This window comes from Cygnus olor, chromosome 7 (assembly GCF_009769625.2).
Source record: "Cygnus olor isolate bCygOlo1 chromosome 7, bCygOlo1.pri.v2, whole genome shotgun sequence".
Taxonomy (NCBI): domain Eukaryota; kingdom Metazoa; phylum Chordata; class Aves; order Anseriformes; family Anatidae; genus Cygnus; species Cygnus olor.
In genome coordinates this window covers 10,319,645-10,337,095 of record NC_049175.1, presented here as the reverse complement: position 1 = coordinate 10,337,095, position 17,451 = coordinate 10,319,645, and the positions used below count along the sequence as shown (strand labels likewise).

Genomic DNA, 17,451 nt, shown 5'->3' with positions numbered 1-17,451 from the left:
GTGAAATGCAAGATTGACAAAATCACTTTACCATTTGGTAAGATCAGAAAAATGAGATGCAGAAGATAAATCCTCTAAGACAGATCTTCAGCACAGTGTAAATTGGCTTCGACGCCAACACAGTTGTGCCATTATGAAACCAAACTTGGCCCTGTATCTCCTGCTCACACAGGTACAAAAGCATTTGTTCACATGCATTGGCCTTAACTTTTATTTTCTTACCTTTCAACCATTTATGTCCTAAATTTGTCTTTAAACTCAGAACGTTTGTTAAAAGTTTGGTTCAACAGAGAAACGTGCCTGGGATAACAGCTATCAGGCATCCAAGGTCCTAATACCACAAATAGGCATGTTTACCAGCAGGAGACCCATCTCCCTTGGAGAGGCCACCCACCACAATTTCAGAGATCTGAGTGTCTTAGAGGTGTGAAAGCAGTCACAGAGCTGCAAGCCTGTTTGCAACCATCCAAAGTAGCAAAGCTACCATATCCCTCCCTAAAAACAGACAGGAAAAAAAGCGCGTCTGTCGAGTACAAACCACAGCCAGAGAACAGCGGAGCACACGCAGAAGGCCTAAGCTGTGTAATAACATAAATATTAGAAGAAAACACACCAGGCTCACAAGAAAACACATGAGCTACAGAGCAGTCTCTGAGGAAATAGTGGACATCTCCCTGCTGAATAAAACACAAAGCTGATCGTACAGAGCCAGGACAAACACTGAAAACTGGAAACAATCCTGCACTTCCAAAAAGATGGGATTTAAGAAGTGAAAGGCCTTCGGTCTCTCCTTCCTTGTGTAGGAAGCCTAGAGGAGACGTGTCATATTTCTTTCACCATGCTGCACAGCTTTGACCTGACCCCAAGGCCTGCACAACCCCAGGGAAAACCCTTGACAATTCACTGTGTTCCCATATTCGAGATTTGAGCCTTAGAACTCAGTGATACCTCTACAGAGTAGACAGGTAGTACAGAGTTGCCCCACATTAATCTCCATGGAGTCAAGATGCAGGGCAAGCAAGCCTGCAATGAGCTCACCACCAACACCCATCCCGCTCGAGTATCTCATCACCACACCTCTGCCCGAAGCACAGATATACCCTGGGAATCGGCAACAGTTTGGCAGGATTAGGCTCATCCGCCTCCAAAACACAGTTGAACACAAGCCGCTCCCCACAGGAGAAAGCAAGGGATACTTACCGAGGTCAGCCTTCTCCTTTAGGATGTCTTTGAAGTTCAAGCCGCTGTTGAGCGTGGATTGTCTATATCTCATCAAGGCTTCCTTTTGTCCATTCTTCCCCACATCCATTGGCTTAACCGGCTCAGCCCGGAAACCACACTTCCACTTGGAGAAATCGGACTGGGCCCATTTTGCCAAGTCTTCAAGCTTCACAGTGACTTTCTCTGAAACAGCAATAACTTCATCCTGCAAGAAACAGTCAGATGAGAATGCAAAATGTCATGCAGAGCTCCACAATGGCTGATAAACTCTTAACGCCACCCCCCAAAAGGCGGTTGGAAAAGCCTGTCTTGTTGTTGGCAGATTAATTTTCCTGTGATACAGAATACCTAATACTTCATTTATTCCTCCTGCCACCTAAGTGGAAATATTAGTTGTTTACTTGAAGCAACTACACATAATCTAAAGACAATTTCTAAGACCAGGGCAATGATCCTAAAAGGCATTTGAAATACAGGTTGCCAAATCACATTCTGTATAACCAAAAGCCTTGAGGGAAAGTTTGTTTTTTAGGTGCAATTAGCTGCAAATGTAAAAATTCATGGCTGGATGACTAATGGTTATAGCTAGTCCTGAAATAAATGGACTAAGTAAATCTCAGATTCTTGGAACTCTGACTCACCAGAAAATTCCTGTGTTTATGGTACATTTTCCCTTGGCTTATACACAAATATTGAATTTAACTTTTGTCCTAAAAATTAAATAAAACTGTGATGTAATCCCAAAAGAAATACTACATAAATGTTATGTGCTTCCCACCAAAAGAAACTTGCACATTCTCATGTTTCTGAAAACCCTTTTCAAGATCAGAAGAGAACTGTAATTTTTTTCCCTTCTTAAACATACATTCTAAGAAAAGCACTTAAACCTAGTTTAGCCTCCAGAACATATACTTGAATTAAACAGCTCTAATTGCTGAATTTTATCCTTCCAGGAAACAATCAACTCCTCTCAGTCATGATGAATAAGCAGAATGTTTATAGCTGACTGTAGTAAGCAAGGGCTCAAGAAAGCCTCAAAAAATAAACATACAAACATACATAAATATCCAGGAAGATACACTCCAGATTTTTTAGTTAAAATAGCAGAAATAATTTATGTTGTAATGAGAGCTGGCTGCCCACCACACCTTGCACTCTGCACATTTCTAGCACTAAATAAGGTTACAGGTTCTTGAAATAAATAAACCAGAATCCAATTTTCCTTCCAAATAAACACAACTATTTGCAAAAGGGAAAGAAATCCTTTGAGTTATTAAACAAAGAGAAAAGCATGATTGATTCTCTCCGTGTGTTTTTTTTTCCACTGAACACATTCCTCAGGAAATAAAATACTGCTCAATAGGAAAAAAATAATAAAAAAAAAGCTCTATTGTGATAAGTTACACACAACACAAAACCTGAAGGATATCTGGTAAAAAAGCAGATCTGATATTCCACTCTCCCTCATATAATAAAAAATCGCTTCATAAGCAGGCACCTTCATTACATTTAGTGCAGTAACATGTATTTGGTCAGAAATGAAAGGCATGCTAAGCAAGCTTGTAATAAAATCTTTTCCTTTTATCATTGCACAGCATAAGAGCTTCCACCGAACAACAAACAATAGCGGTGATGTTTTAAACCTCTGTTTATGACAAACGTCAATACTTTGTAAACAAGTGTTGCATACTACAAAGTACAATTTCAATGGATGGTTTCACCCAATTTCATTACACCATCCACTTGAAATAATAATAAAAAGAAAAGCTGTAGTTGCTATCTATTTCATAGCTATTACGTGGTGATTAATAAATGTCAGATGAAAAAAAAATATATATATATATCAGCAGTTTGTGGATGAAGTTTTCTTTCAGGATGTTGCACACAATCACCAACCACTGTACTATTTCTAATATTAAACACTAGAGCACTTTAATAAAAACCTGACTTGGAGATCAGACATGTTTTTGGTTGAAATATTATTTTCCAAATAGCTCTCATGATCAAATGATTATGATTTCAATTACTAGTTTCTTCATATCCTTTCCAAGAACTGGTATGACTAATTTTGGCTGGCATACAAAGTAAGCTGAGCAGACAATTTATTAACCAAACGAAAAGTACAATCACTATTACATCATCAATGAATAAACTTGTTTTCCAGAATACAACCTTCACACACACACACACACACACACACGATGTGTACATAGGAGGAAAAAAAAGAAGCCCTACTGTAACAAACAGTGAATGGGTGCCAGTGCAGCTGCCTTCACAAAATGGCGCTGGGTGTCTGAGCACAGCCGCAGTGGCACAGAGGGGTGCCCAGGAAGGCAGCACAGAGTGGCTGTCTCTTGTCACCCTGCAGCAGCCACGTCCCCAAAGGTGACAGGTCCCCATCACCCTGTGGCAGCTGCATCCCCAAGGGCACAAAACGGGCAGGGACGCCCAAGGAGGGTGGCTGACTGCAGGCCTCATGCTCATGGCAGCTGGGCCGGGCCTCCGGCTCCAGGGAGGCACCGCCGCATAATGGCGGCCCTCACCTCTTGCCTGTCAGCCTATCAGGGCCTACCCTGCACCCTCTCAAAGCTGTGGCTCCCCCACCATCAGCACCCCCAAAACTGAGCTGTTCCTGATGCTGAAGAGACACTGTTGTAGTCCTCCGGCTCACATGAAGCCCAGGCAGCTCCAGAGGAGGCCATTTTCCCCAGATCTTGGCCCTTTGCTAACACAAGAGGTCATCTGCTCCCATGGCACCCAAACTGTGGTCACCTAGCTGCTCCATCACCTTTGCTTATCTACGTATCTTGCCACCCTTTTACACACCCTCAAGCAACCTCCCCATGCATTGTGGTCAGACCCGAACTGGGAGTGGCACTGGAGGTCACCCAACATGTCCAGGGCAGCCCCCTTCCCCATTTGACATGAACCACTGCACACCCACTTCTGCAGCCCTTCTAGAGGAACCCTTTCAACGAGATGACAAAGGAATACAGATGTTGAATAAATAAAAACCAGGTACGCAGTGACACATGACTAACAAACCTTTAGAAGATTAAAGAAATCTGCTGTATAGCCTTCATGTCATTCATAATTATATCTCTGTGTAAACATGAAAACCACCCACGTCGCATACAGTGCATATATATATCTAAACAAAAATCAACTTGTAGTCTATTAGCTATGCTCTGAAGTGATATGTTTATGAGGTCTCCATTGCCTGGTAAGTCTTTAATTGCAGGTTTTTTCCTGCTACACCAAAACTAGACTTACAGGAGGAAACAGTGAGTGCCGATTTCAGCTCTGCTCAGAAGTGGGATTTATCTCAGGTGTTCCTTTATGGATGCTGGTGGCCGATGGGAACACTTTTCCCAGCCACATACTTGTCTAAATCTTGAAATAGATACTGACTATATAAAGAGGCACTTCTTCTTCTGTTTCTATAAAAGTGGGTATCTAGTCAGCCTGTAATTTCAGCACATCCTAAAGGACTCCTGTGCGAAGCAGAATACTTCCATCTATTGAGTGGAAAAAGGGGAGATGGTTAAGAAACGGCGATGATACAAACTGTCCTCATCCCTCGCTTGTTTCTGAACAGCATAATCAGATTGGCATTTTCGGAGAAGAAATCCAGGGAGAAAGGGACAGTATCTTCTCGAGAGCCGTTATGCTTAAATATTATGTCACTGTTGTCTAAGCAACCATCACGGCCTCCTGCAAGCACAGACCACTGTATTGCCTGACTCAGCAGATGGCTGGAATACTTACATTCAAGGAAAGAGGTCAGGTAGTTAGAATAGTTTAAAGCGGATAATTATTTTTTAGAAGAAATATTAACTCTTACAAGGCAGGGAGTCACAGGGCACCACAGGGAGGTCGTACATCTCGACTCCACACCCGCATATGCTACATCACAACTTCTCACTCATTGCCAATAACTAGGAAAGATTTATATTTTAGAGACGCCAAGGCAGCCTTAAAAGAATTACGGCAACTGAGATATCTCAAAATTTTGACGTGCTGAGACTGTTTTCACTCCAGTGCTTCCAGAGGTCACTTAAGGAATTCTGGAGGGCAAGAGCGATCGAACACCTGCTTGGCTGTCTCCTAACATCAAATATGTGGCCTGGAGAGAAAGGGGAGACGCACTGTAAAAACTCTTGCCAATAATTATAGGAGACACCTCGTGTCATTTATCTGATCAGTCCAACTTGCATTAGAAAACACCTTCAGCCTTTTTACTGAAACCTTTAGGACGGCAGATAGCTGAAGATGCATATTTTACAACCCAGTACACTGCCGATGAAAACATTCATCCACAGGAGCAAAAAATACATTGTGACTCTTACGCACTGTATTCACCACAGATAATAGAACTACATATTTCACTGGGACATAAAGTCCCCTGTTATTCAGGGCTTTTTTTTTTTAATATATCCCATGTATTTTTTAGTTTTCCACAATTTAGGGGAAAATGCCCTTTGCATAATTTGCACAACAATGCTGCTCTCACCCCAGGAACCGGGCACTCTGTTCTCTGCCAGGCAGGAACTGCTGCTCCCATTCTACAGAAGGGATCACAGAGTCACAGCAAGCCTCACGGAAGGCTCCTGCATGTGGCACGGGCAGGTGAAACTTTCTTTCTCCTTTCCCTGCTTTGGGTGCCTCACACGGTGATGTGTATCCATGCACTGCCCTTGCCCAGGATGGACGGAGGCATCCTGCAGGATGTGGGGATTGGGGCTGGCAGCCTAGAAGGTACCAGCGTGAAGGGACCCAGGGTGACCACCGCTCTGCACCCATGAACCCCAAGGAAAGCCTTGAAAAGGGAAACGTGCACAGCCCAAGAATTGACCGGGCACATGGGAGAATTTTAAAGAGGCCAAGGCAGAAACTTTCATCTGTTAATCCTTCCCTAATTACTTTAAAGGGCTATAATGATCTCGTTAAATTCAGGTGACAGGTATTTCCCCAGCCTCCTGCACTATTTCCCCAGACTGTGCTAGGCCCTACGTGGCTGGCTTAAACTCATGCTGATGGTGAACACTGAATCCAACAAGCTCTCCCCATCCACCAGCATCTGAGACCAAGCAGAAGACAGCAAAATTAAGGACGCAGGTGAAGCCCCTGAGGTCGCAATTCCCTTTGTGTTTGTACACAACTATTTCTACGTAACTCAGTATTCCCAAAGCGAGACATGCAGTGCATCCCGGGGCAGGGCAGCACCGTGCTGTTGTAGGATACTTTGTGGGATACTGGTCCATCTGGGCCAGAAACTGGATGGAGACGGAGCCCTCAGAGGGACGGCTGCAAGCAGCCATATCTGACATTTCTACTGCCAGCCTCCTTCTCCATTTCTTTTCTTTTCTTCCTCTGGCCCCCGAGCACAGGTTCAAACTGAATTTCTATCTGTCACTGCAGATAGAAGTTCTGACCAAAGCGAGAATAAGCTTCAGTCGAAGTGTTTTCCCATCACATTGTCCACAGATCTCGAAGAGTTGTTTTAGTTTAGGCAAGTTCACAAGCAATTAATTCCTAATTTTGCCTACTACAGTTACAGTACGAAGAGCTTTCCTTGTAGATTACATAATTATATTTTTCTTAATAAGGAGTACATTGCATTAGCAGGTTTAAATTATGCAAGCTTATTCTTTTGTCTTTTGTTATATTGTGTTCTATTGTGCTAGTAAAACAATATGTGCTTTAATTAGCAAATATCTGTAAATAATTTACTTGCTTTTCATACAGCAGAACAATGGAGCCAATTTTCACATACATCCACTGAGCATGTCTAGTGGGTTTCTTGCCAGAATCTTCCATTGTTCAGTATCTGTATCAATCTGCCCATCATTAGCAGCTAACATCCAACAACCCAGAAAGAAATCAAAGTTTCGGCCCCCAGGAGCACCCCCAGCCCCCCCCCCCCCGTCCCCCCAAAACCGAGGCCACAGTTTGCGAAGGAAGATTAGAATATCTAGAAAATGAAAACAAACTATTTTATTATCTATATTACCCTGGCACCTTCACGTAGAAACATGGATGCCTGCCAAGCACTAAGGTCATTGGATTCATGCCATAAAATGCTGATGTTCATCTGACCTTCTGACTGCTTTTTAGCTACAAAATAAAAAGCTCAACTTGATATGACACTACGAATCACGCAAGCGTCTGGCCTCTGCAGGGTTAAATCTGGGCGTGAACCCACACTGCACACACACACACACATACACACAAAGAAAAAAAGCTCTTAAATCAAGAGTGGATGACTGTTCTGAGACTTAAGGCATTGTTATTTTGAATGCGAATGAAAGGGCCAGAATAAGCATTGCAAGAATATTTCAATTATGTATTTCCCAGAACTACATCTCTGAGCAACTAATGCAAATATTGCTCCCATAACAGTAGAACTTCTTCCTGAATAAAAGCATATAGGAGCGTGAATCAGAAGATACTTTCTATATCACATGCATATTGTTTGAATATTATTAAAAATGCAAAATCTATGTATGTGTTACTCTCCTGAGCAATACAGTAATTATGATTAAGGGACAAGCAGCACAAAAAGAGCCAATTTATCTTACTTGTGCTTAGGAATACTATTGTGTAACTAAGCAACTAAAGACAAAATATAGTCTAATTAATTCACTCCTATGCTTATTTAAAAGACACAATTAGAACTTTTTTATTTTCCAGCCTGCACAGTATCTCAACATGCTTGAGGGTGTACCATGTGAAGCCTATTATTCTCCAAAGACAAGAGTTTAATGTTTAGTGCCACTGATCAGACTGGGAACAGCAACTCCAGAGAGCAGTGGGTGTATTTTCACAGTCTGAATGCACTGGGAAAGGGAGGGAAAAGGGAGAAATGCAAAAATGTGAAAGAAAAAGGGATCTGCCTTGAGTGACCAGACGCGCCAGATTGCTGGCTAATGGCTAGCAACATGTGGCTTCTCTGAGTAATATCCCTGCCCTCTTCTTCCTTTGCCAGCATATGCTACTGGTGGCGAGAGAGATAAAAATATACAGAGTGGATACGCAATTACCAAAACCATGATATTTTATGACAAATGCCATTTCTCTAACACCGCTATTACGGTGCGCCCGATTTCCAAAGCTGAATTACTCTGAGCAAGTGTACGGTGGAGATTGATGCTATTAGCATGATTTTTGAAGCACCCTTTAATAATCGTAATCTGCATGTTCGAAACGTGTTGCCATTACCCGTGTTGACAGATACAAGCATAAGGCATGGACCACGGAGACCAAAACGGGGCCGTTCGCATTTCAAGTGAGAGCATACAGGATCCTGCGCGTGGCAGAAACCCGTAGCCATGCGGAGGGAGCAGCACGTGCCCTGGGGGTGGCAACAAGCCGCGGTCCTCACGCATGCAGACAGGACCTGGCTGCCCGGCGAGCCCCCGGCCGCCAGCCAGGCCCCTCAAGGGACGCTGCTGGCATCTGTCCCCAAAGCATCAGAGAACGAGCCCGCTGCACGCCTTAGCTTTCTGGAAGAATCTCTGCAATTATAAATGAGATACATTTATAGAGTGATGACTTTTTTTTTTTTTTTTCAATTAGTCTGAAAATGCAAAATACTGCTAGGGAAATAATTACAGGAAACTAGCTCTCTCCTCTCCTCTGTATGAGCAATGCTTACTCATGTAAATTACTTGCATGAGTAAGGATTATTTGCAAGGCGAAAAGCATTGCATCAGATCCCCAGTTTGGGAGAGCAGATGAAATCAACATGAGTTCGTAGTAAACTTAGATCCTGATGAATGAACCAAAAGCAGATTCCTACTGATGGTCCAGCCTAAGCGGAAACTACATTTATGATGATGCGGGGCGATGCACAGAATGTCATACCATGCAAAATAAATCAGTCGCTTGTTTGGGGCTTTTTAGTAATTGTACACACCGCACCACAAACCGTCCCTGGATTTAATGAGCACCGGCTTTGATATCTATTTTTAAGCCCAGCCTAATTAATGCCAACACCTTTAAAAACATGAAAATACAAGGCACTAATAAGCACATTGCTCTGGAACTGCTTCTGCCAGGGTCAGCCCCTTCACAGCCCTGCACTACCCCTCAGAACAGAGGAGGGTCCGAGCCTGAGGAGGTCTTGCCCAGGGCTGGGAGGCCGCAGCCAGCCCCTGCCCCAGCACGACAGGTCCCAGGCACCGGGCAAGGGGCTGGGCAGGGGCTTTCATCAGCAGCACGACTGCACAGCCACCCCCTCGGGGCCCAGCAGCCCCCAAATGTCCTCCTCTGAGCCCACAGGAGGCGCTCGCCCCTCCTGCACGAGGTGACCCCATGCGCAGCTGGTGCCTTCGTCTCAGCGCAGGTCTCACTGAGGCCCTCCTGGGAGCAGGGGGCGAGCTCTTCATCCCCGCTGGGCCTTCCCGCTTCATCCCCCTCAGCGCCGCACCTGCTGCAGCTCCTGGGCCCCGGTGCTTCAAAAGCAGCGGCAAAGTTTTCAGCAGGGCAGAGCAAAACTCTTCTGGTGCACCCAACGCTGTCCCCCAGGGCAGCGTCACTGTCCCTCACACAGCAAGACCCCCGTCCTGAGCCCAGCGCCGTCCCTGCTCGCCAGGCTCATCGTGCTGGGAGGCCACGGGCTTTGTGGCCTGCGGCAGCGTCTCCCTGCCGGGCCGGGGGTGCTGGAGCCCAGCCGGGGCGGCAGCAGGGGGCACGCGCCTCAGCTCTGGCCCCTCAGTGGCCTGGCCCTGGGCACACGGCAACGTCCGGCTTCAGCAGCGCTGAGGGTTATATTTAAGTCTGGGTGATGAATTCAGCCGGCTATAAAAAGACTTGTATTTACACTTATCGCTGATTAGCTCAAACATTTGGCAATCAGATAAAATACGCCATCAGAGATTTCTGAGTAACAGAAGCGTTACATACCTCCTTGCTCACTCTCTCTCCTCGCAGCCACTAGCTGAGTATCGTCATAGTGTCAATGCTGCTGTTACAAAAAAGCCGGCGGCGAGCTGCCTCTATTAACCACGATGCTAGCGCAGAGAGCTGCCAGCCACCGTACCTAAATCACTGGCGGGCTCGACCCAGGCCTGCCATTCGACCAGCCGCTCCCCGATGGATGCTTTTATTCACAGTGAGCGCCTCCGCTGCCCTTTGACACTGGCGGGAGACTCCGACACCGCGGCCGGACAGCACACGCTGCAGCGCTGGCTCGCCTCATCCACAGCCCTACTACGTACAGCACCAGGCGTTTTGGCCCAGCGTCGCTCCTTCACCAAGCAAAGGTGTCCGACACCCACGAATTGCCTCTCCCCTCAGCTGGGAGCAGCGTGTGCCCCCTCACGCGGGAGCCGTGTGGGGAGCCGCGGAGCCCGGGGATGTCACCCACACGGGGGGCTGTGGCCCACCTACAACACTGGGGGAGCTGGAGACCCCCCGTCCGCCTCCCGCGCGGCGCCAGCCAGCACCGGCCTTTGTCTGCCGGCTGCGCGCCGCTGAGCAGGAGTCGCATCCTTGAGAACTATTAAAAATCAATGCTAAAAATCGTTCCGGTGTCTATAAACAAGTTAATGGAGTAAGTGAAAACAAAGTACATGTCTTAATGGGAGTGTTATGTTGCCCTCTCTAGGCCCTGGCTCTCAGTGCCGGTTTCTGTAGGCTCCCTGCCAGAGAAGTATCACTCAGAGCTGTTGCTGTTGCTGCTGCTGCTGCTACTCTGCTAATGAATGACTAACTTAGGCCAGAGGGGAAATGACATCACCGGGGTGTAAAACACAACTGCATTAGGAAACTTTTTACCTGCTTTACATTTGTCATAATTATTCTACACAATACGACGAGCATTTGCATAATTTCAAGGCGTGCCATTATCTTAATTGAAAATTGTTTTCATATGGTTGAATAATGCGGAATGACATCAGTTAAAGCCCCAGTGAAACGCAGAAGGATAATCACACGGCTAATTACTAGCGGTGTTTGCACGTAAAAATAAATAAAATCGAGCATATTATTAGGAAGGTGCACACAGCTGAGAACTCTCGTACCGGAGCAGCGTTCTGCTCGTAATGGCAGGATTAATTTTCTCTGATGTTCCTACCACAGTAACATGAGCCGATCATTACGGCGTATTAAAATGATTTGTGTCCCTTTCCCCACCCCCCTTCCCAATATCGCCGGCGTTACACGCGCACACACACACGGCGCCCCGGACGCGCCGCACGCAGGCACAGTTTCAAAGAGTCGCCACGGGCAGGTCCCGAGCATCCCTCGCTCGCTGTCACCCCGGCGGCTCCCGGCGAGCTCCCTCCTCGCCCCGGCGGCACCCGCGGGGCCCCCTCGCCAGTTCCCACGCGGGACCCCGGGGCCGGGCGCGGGCGGAGCGGGGCCGGGGCGCGGGGGGCGCAACCTGCGCGGCCCCTGCCCGGGCTGCGCGGCCGAGCCGGCGGCTCCGGCAGGCGGCGCGGAGCCCCCTGTGCCCCTACCTGTCACCGCTCACCTCGCCCGGCGCGTCCCCGCCAGCCCGGTGCCTTTTGATCTCCCTCGGCCTCCATTTCGTAATTTCCGCCCTCCCCGGCGCACCGGCTGCCGCCGAACCGGCCCCGAGCGCTGCCCGCGCGCCCCCCCCCGCGCCCCCTCCTCTCCTCTGCCCCTCCCGGCGTTTCCAGCCCGGCCGGGCCCCGGCGACGTAGCGGGGGGTCGGGGCGAGCCCCGCACTCGTGCCCCGCTGCCGGGCCGGGGGCGCCGCGCCCGCCCCCCGCCCGCCCGCCCGAGTTCCAGGGCAGCGCGCACCGGAGCGCCCCGACGGCGCGGCCCCTCCGCGGGCACCGGGGGGACACGGGGGGGGGCCGAGCCCAGGCATGCAGGTGGGGACGGGATGGGGACGGGAGGGGGGGCGCGGGGGGGGGGGGGGCCGGAGCTGCGTTTACCACCTCGCCATGGTCACTGGTCCTGCCCTGGGGGGTGTCCTCGGGGAGAAAATAAAGTTTGGCGCTGGAGAGAAGTTGCCGGCTGGTGCGCTCCTCCCAGAGCAGCTGCAGCTCCGCGATGCAGGCGGGCTCCTCCGCGCGGCACCGCACGAAGAAGAAGTCGCCGAGGGAGAGGACCCGCGCCCGGCCGCCGCCGCCGCGGCGCTGGAAGCGGAACGCCCGGTAGAAGACGTAGGGGCCGTGCGAGCCGCACGGGGCGCCGACCCACTGCGGGGAACAACAACACGGCGGCGGCATCAGCGCCGGCTCCGCGCCGCGCAGCGCCGCGCAGGGCAGGGCGGGGGGGGGCGGCGGAGGGAGGGAGGGAGCGAGGGAGGGAGGGAGCGAGGGAGGGATGGAGGGCGGCGGGGGGAGAGGGAGGGCGGGGGCGGGAGGGGAGGGAGGGAGGCAGCGAGGGAGGGGAGGGGGCGCGGGGCTGCGCGGCGCTGCGCGGCGGCGGGGCCGCGCGGTACCTGCAGTGCGCTGCGCTCCATCGCGGCTCCGGCGTGATTGAACTCAACATTCTCCCAAACTTGTTGGCGTGAATGGAGCCCGGCAGGTCCTGGCAGGGCGAAGCCGGCCCCGCCGCCCGCCGCCCCCCGCCGCCGCCGCCCCCGCGCCGCCCCGCCGCCGCCGCCGCCCCCCGCCCCGCCGCGCGCCCCGCCGCGCCCCCCCGCCGCGCGACCCCCGCCCCGCCGCCCCCGCGCCGCCCCGCCGCGCCCCGCCGCCGCCGCCGCCCCGCGCCGCGACGCCCCGCGACGCCCGCCCCGGCTCCGCAAAAATGCCCGGGGGCGCCGGCGGGGCGCGGGGGGGCGGCGCGGGGCCGGCGGGGGGGCGGCGGGGCCCGGCGGGGCGCCCCGCGATTTTTGGGGGGCCGAAAGGGCGCGCGGGCGCGCTGCGGATCTGACAGGACCTGCGTGTATATGTCTAATATAAAGCCCATTTCCTGCGGCGCGAGGGGCGCTGCTCGGCCCCGCACCGCGCCCGCTCCGCACCGCACGGCCGGGAGAGCCCCCCCTGCGCGGGGCCGGGCGGAGCGGGGCCGGGACCCCCCCGGGCCGGGACAGCCGCGGGGGGGGTCGGTGCCTTTTTTCTCTTTTTTTTTCGTTTTTCCCGGGGAAGGAGGAAAGTGGGTTATCGATTATATAAACGCATCAATATTAATGCGCGTGTGCGCGAGGGACAGGCACGAAGACAAGAAGCACCGGGGGGGGGGGGGGGGGCTCTGCGCATCCCGCGGAGCCTCCAGGCTCCCCCCCTCTCCCTGGGAGGGGTCACGGGCTGCGCACCCGCGCAGGGGCCGGGAAAGTTTCCTCCGCGGCCTCTCCGCGCCCGCGGAGCCCGGAGCGGGCATTGGGGGGCTCCGCTGCTGCCCACCCCCCCCCCCCCTCCGGGCGCTGCCGCTCCGCGCCCGCGCAGCCCCGCGGCCGCCCCGTGCGCGCACCCCGGGACCGGGGATATGGGGGGGGGTGCGGAGCCGCCCCCAGCGAGGCAGCCCCGACCCCCCCGCAGCGAAACAGCGGGGGGCTGAGAGGGACGGGGGGGGAAATAAATAAATGAATAAATGAATGGGGAAATAAATAAATAACGTCCGCACTAATGACGCCAGCGGTGACGTCAGCGCTGCGTGCCCCACGACACAGCGCGGGGGGCAGCAACAAGTGCGGGCGGCGGCGGCGCCGCTCCCGGGGCGACCCCTGGCGCCCGGCCCGGCCCCCCCCCGGCCCCGGGAGCGGCGGCGGAGCCCCCCCGGTGCGGGGCTGCCCCGCGGGGCCGGGCCCGGACCCGGCTCCCCCCGCGGCTCCCCAAGGCCGGTGGGCTCCGGGCGGCGGCCCCCGGGGGCCCTCTGCGGGCACCTCGGGGTGCGGGGCGCCCACGGGCGAGCGCCCCGCTGGTTGCGTTGGGTGTAGGAGGGCGCTTCCCCGGGCCCCGAAGGAGATCCATGTGCTGTGCACGTGTCCGAGCCGGCTTTGATAACACGGAGCTCATCGTGCCCGCTGCCATGGCTGCGTGGGCGCTGCGGGCACAGCCGGGCACCCCGGTGCTGAGTGGGGCGGCCGCGGGGTCCCCCCGCTGCGAGGGGCCACCCCGGCTGCTAGTGGGGTGAAGCCACCGCCTGGGCTGCCGGGAGCCGCTGTGAATGGGGTTTTGCTGGCTGGCAATAACGAGCAATGTTGGCGGTGCTTCCCTGGGGGAGGCGGTGATTCTCCTGGTTCCTCTGGAGGGAAAAATCAAACTTTTCGTTCCAGCGTGCAAAAGGTTTGCTCCTCTGTGCCCTGTGGTCCTTTAAGGTGGTGCCCTAGCGTCCATCTGGTCCGTGGCCCTACAGCCTCTTGGCTTGTACACAGCGGGACGGAAGAAAATCATCTTCAGCACAAGGGATGGGGAATTTGCTTCCATGCCAGAGGTGGAGGCAGTTGGGGTCCCTGTGGTGCCCTCCTGGGCTTACGCCTGTGGGAGTGAGCCCCTGAGCTGTGGGCGCTGCACTGGGGCAGGGGGGAGGCTGGCACAGGGACGGCGGGAAGCCAGCAAGTGGCAACGCTGAGGGTCCTGCACAGCCTGGGTCGGCAAAACCAGCCGCGCAGCTCAGGAGAGCCACTGAGAGCTGTTCTGGCCACTAAAATCCAGTGCTTTGTGCCTGGGAGCTCAGTCAGCCAGGGGGAGGATATTTGGAAGGGGATGGGGAGGTGACACAAGGAGACCTGCACATTGAAAAATCCCCACAGAACCGGGAGCGCCGCTTCATGTCATCCCCAGCCAGAATAACTTGCATTTCTTCAGCAATTCACCTTTGTTTTCACTGACCTTGGCATGTTTAATCAGGGTTATACTCTCACGCAGATAAAGCCGTCCTCAAACGATTGTTACAATATATTGGGCACAAACAGGTTTTTATTTGTTTATTCATTTGCTTTATCTCAGGCAGGTAGGGCTGCTCCTTTCCCACAACATATATTCAGGTGGCAAAGAGAACTTCCCGTTTCCTTTCGCACCCAAATTCCTCTGCTTCTGCCCCGGCAGCCTCGGTGCTGCCCCCGCTGCACGGAAGCATCCTCCCCGGCTCCGGTTGCCCCATCTTTCCTGCCAGCCATGACCTCACGCCTCGGGAAGCGAGCATCCATCCCTCCGCAGCACGGCACACGAAGGTGAGGCTGGGGAGCACAGGACCAGGTAGGGTGCACGGGTGCAAGGACACATGGTTTAGGTCCTCAGCGGAGACTGCTTGTTCATGCAGCACACCAGCAGGCAGGGCTTGGCACGTGATGAGCTGAGCCACCACGCGGTGTGCTCAGCTCCTGCAGGGCTCCATGGCACCTCCGTGGTCTGGGGCAGCTCAGCTCCAAAGTCCGTGCTCATGTTTATCTCCTCAAGGGGTTACATTGAAAGCCAAAATTCAGATGGTGGCACCGTCTGATGCTTGCTTCAAGAGCCAGCTGGGCAATGTCAGAAAGGTCCCTAAGCAGGTTGGGTTCTTCTCACCAAACAGATCACCTGGCAGGTTGGTGTCCAGCATGAGCCAGTGGCCCAGCTTCGCCAGCAAGAGGCAATTCCCAAGGGCACTCGTGGGGTGTTCCTGTTCTCCTGCGGGACAGGTGGCCCCTGAAGGTGCCCCTGCCTCCCTATAGCTGCGCTTGGGTCACCTGCCTGCCCTGCCCTGTAGGTGACCAAAGCATCTGTGAAGCACCGGCCGCCATCCTCACACCAACACCTTCTCCTCATGGCTCATAGTGACAGGAGTTGGTGCCACCTCAGAAGCTGGTGAAAGACCCATTGGGCTCCTTCCTGCACGCTTGCAGCTGAGCCGCAGCCCAGGCAGTGACTCCTTTCGGGAACGGCCCAACATCCGAGGCCTCTCCTGCTCTCACCAAGGATGCACAGAGCCATCGGGGAGGAGGAGGTGCACACATACATTGCCAGCCATCCGCCCATTGTCCCTTTAGGCACCTTCCCTTTCATCCCCCAGCGGCCCCGTGGCAGGGGAGGATCCCAGCGCGGGCAGGAGGAATCATTCACCCTCCATTGCCATGCTCCAGCGCTCAGCCGATGCCATCTCTTCAACCAGTGCTGCTGGCTGTGAGGACCATCAGCATCCTGCTGAACTTTATGATGGTTTTGACATTTTGAAGGTGGCCTCAACAGTCTGTTGCAGTGCACTCGAGTACATATTTCCAGCAGCAACAGTACGCACATTGATCATTGCTCTGACATCAATTGCATAGAGGTCTCCCCTCCCCCTCAAACGCAAAAATAAATAAAATAAAATATAAAATACCCAGCTTGTTTATAGCAGAAATTGAAATTCCACATATAATCAAAAACTTGGATTTTGTCCTGCAGGCACTGGATAAGTTTCTTCGTATGAATATTTTGTAACTTTCGCTGGCCAAAAGAAATGTGCAAAATGTTGTAATGTTTCTGTGCTCTCCTTTGGACATTCCAGGCTTTTGCTTAAGCTTCTCATAAAAGGCTATTTTCAGCAGAGGGAGGAGAAAAAAAGCTTACAGTATGCCGAGTCAATAAAGTAATGCAAAACCATAAAACATAGCAATGATAACAACAGAAAATCTGTAGATTACAAAGGAAATAAGATCGGGATCAGACAGAGCAGTAGCTGGAAATGAATACACAAAAGCCAAAATAAGACTGCTCCTAATAAACAAAGTTGAACCAAAAAGCATTTAAAGCGTTAATTTATTAAATAACTTTATTTTCGTGCCGTACAATTAAAAATATTTGTGGTTAGGAATGTTGGGAGACAGGAAGCAATTTAAACTGAAGTCTTCTAAACCCATTTTTATACTTGGAATGAAACCCAACCATGATCCAATCTTAAACCTCATGTTTGCATGTGCGGGGGCTGGGAGGCCAGCATTGTTTTGTTTTATTTCATTTATTTATTTTCTGCTTGGAGCTTTTCTCTTCCAGGCTTTTAAGTCACTGAGGAGTTTTATGGAGCGTGCTCGGGGTGGCAGACGGATCCACAGCAGAGCTGCAAGGGCGACGCCGGCCCCTGCCCGAAGCCAGTGAGCCGGGCGGGACCCGAGGCCCTTTGAAGTTGATGGGAGGCCCGGCGCTCACTCCCCTCGGGTTGGGGATCGGTCCCTTACTTAGGGAGTTCTTTAGATCAGACGTTCGCATCACCCGCTGGAAGCACTGAAAACACAAGCAGACAAAGCGTTTATCTCCCCTCTGAAAAATCCACAAGCCCCAGTCAACGGCCCCTGACCCAACTGAGAATAAAACCTCATGTGAGATCAGCTTTGAAATCACAACCTTTAAAGCA

At 52.1% G+C, this 17,451-nt stretch overlaps 2 protein-coding genes and 1 long non-coding RNA gene across 4 annotated transcripts in view; 1 reads left to right on the top strand and 2 right to left on the bottom strand.

Annotated features, from left to right (window-relative positions):
* The window catches only part of ARID5B (AT-rich interaction domain 5B), a 116,399-nt gene extending 103,690 nt beyond the window's left edge, over nucleotides 1-12,709 (bottom strand). The window contains 3 exon segments of the mRNA XM_040563772.1: nucleotides 1,201-1,426; nucleotides 12,132-12,395; nucleotides 12,641-12,709. Coding sequence (XP_040419706.1) covers nucleotides 1,201-1,426; nucleotides 12,132-12,395; nucleotides 12,641-12,661 — 511 coding nt within the window. The 5' untranslated portion in view covers nucleotides 12,662-12,709.
* LOC121073125 lies at nucleotides 12,215-16,842 on the top strand. The gene is made up of 3 exons (XR_005821515.1): nucleotides 12,215-12,350; nucleotides 15,090-15,313; nucleotides 15,829-16,842. It is a non-coding gene; the product is annotated as an uncharacterized LOC121073125 (long non-coding RNA).
* A 14-nt stretch (nucleotides 16,843-16,856) lies between these two features.
* The window catches only part of CABCOCO1 (ciliary associated calcium binding coiled-coil 1), a 101,127-nt gene continuing 100,532 nt past the window's right edge, over nucleotides 16,857-17,451 (bottom strand). For both annotated transcript variants that reach the window (XM_040563782.1, XM_040563783.1), the window contains one exon: nucleotides 16,857-17,321. The gene's annotated coding sequence lies outside the window, so the exon portion shown is untranslated. The remainder of the gene's footprint in view (nucleotides 17,322-17,451) is intronic.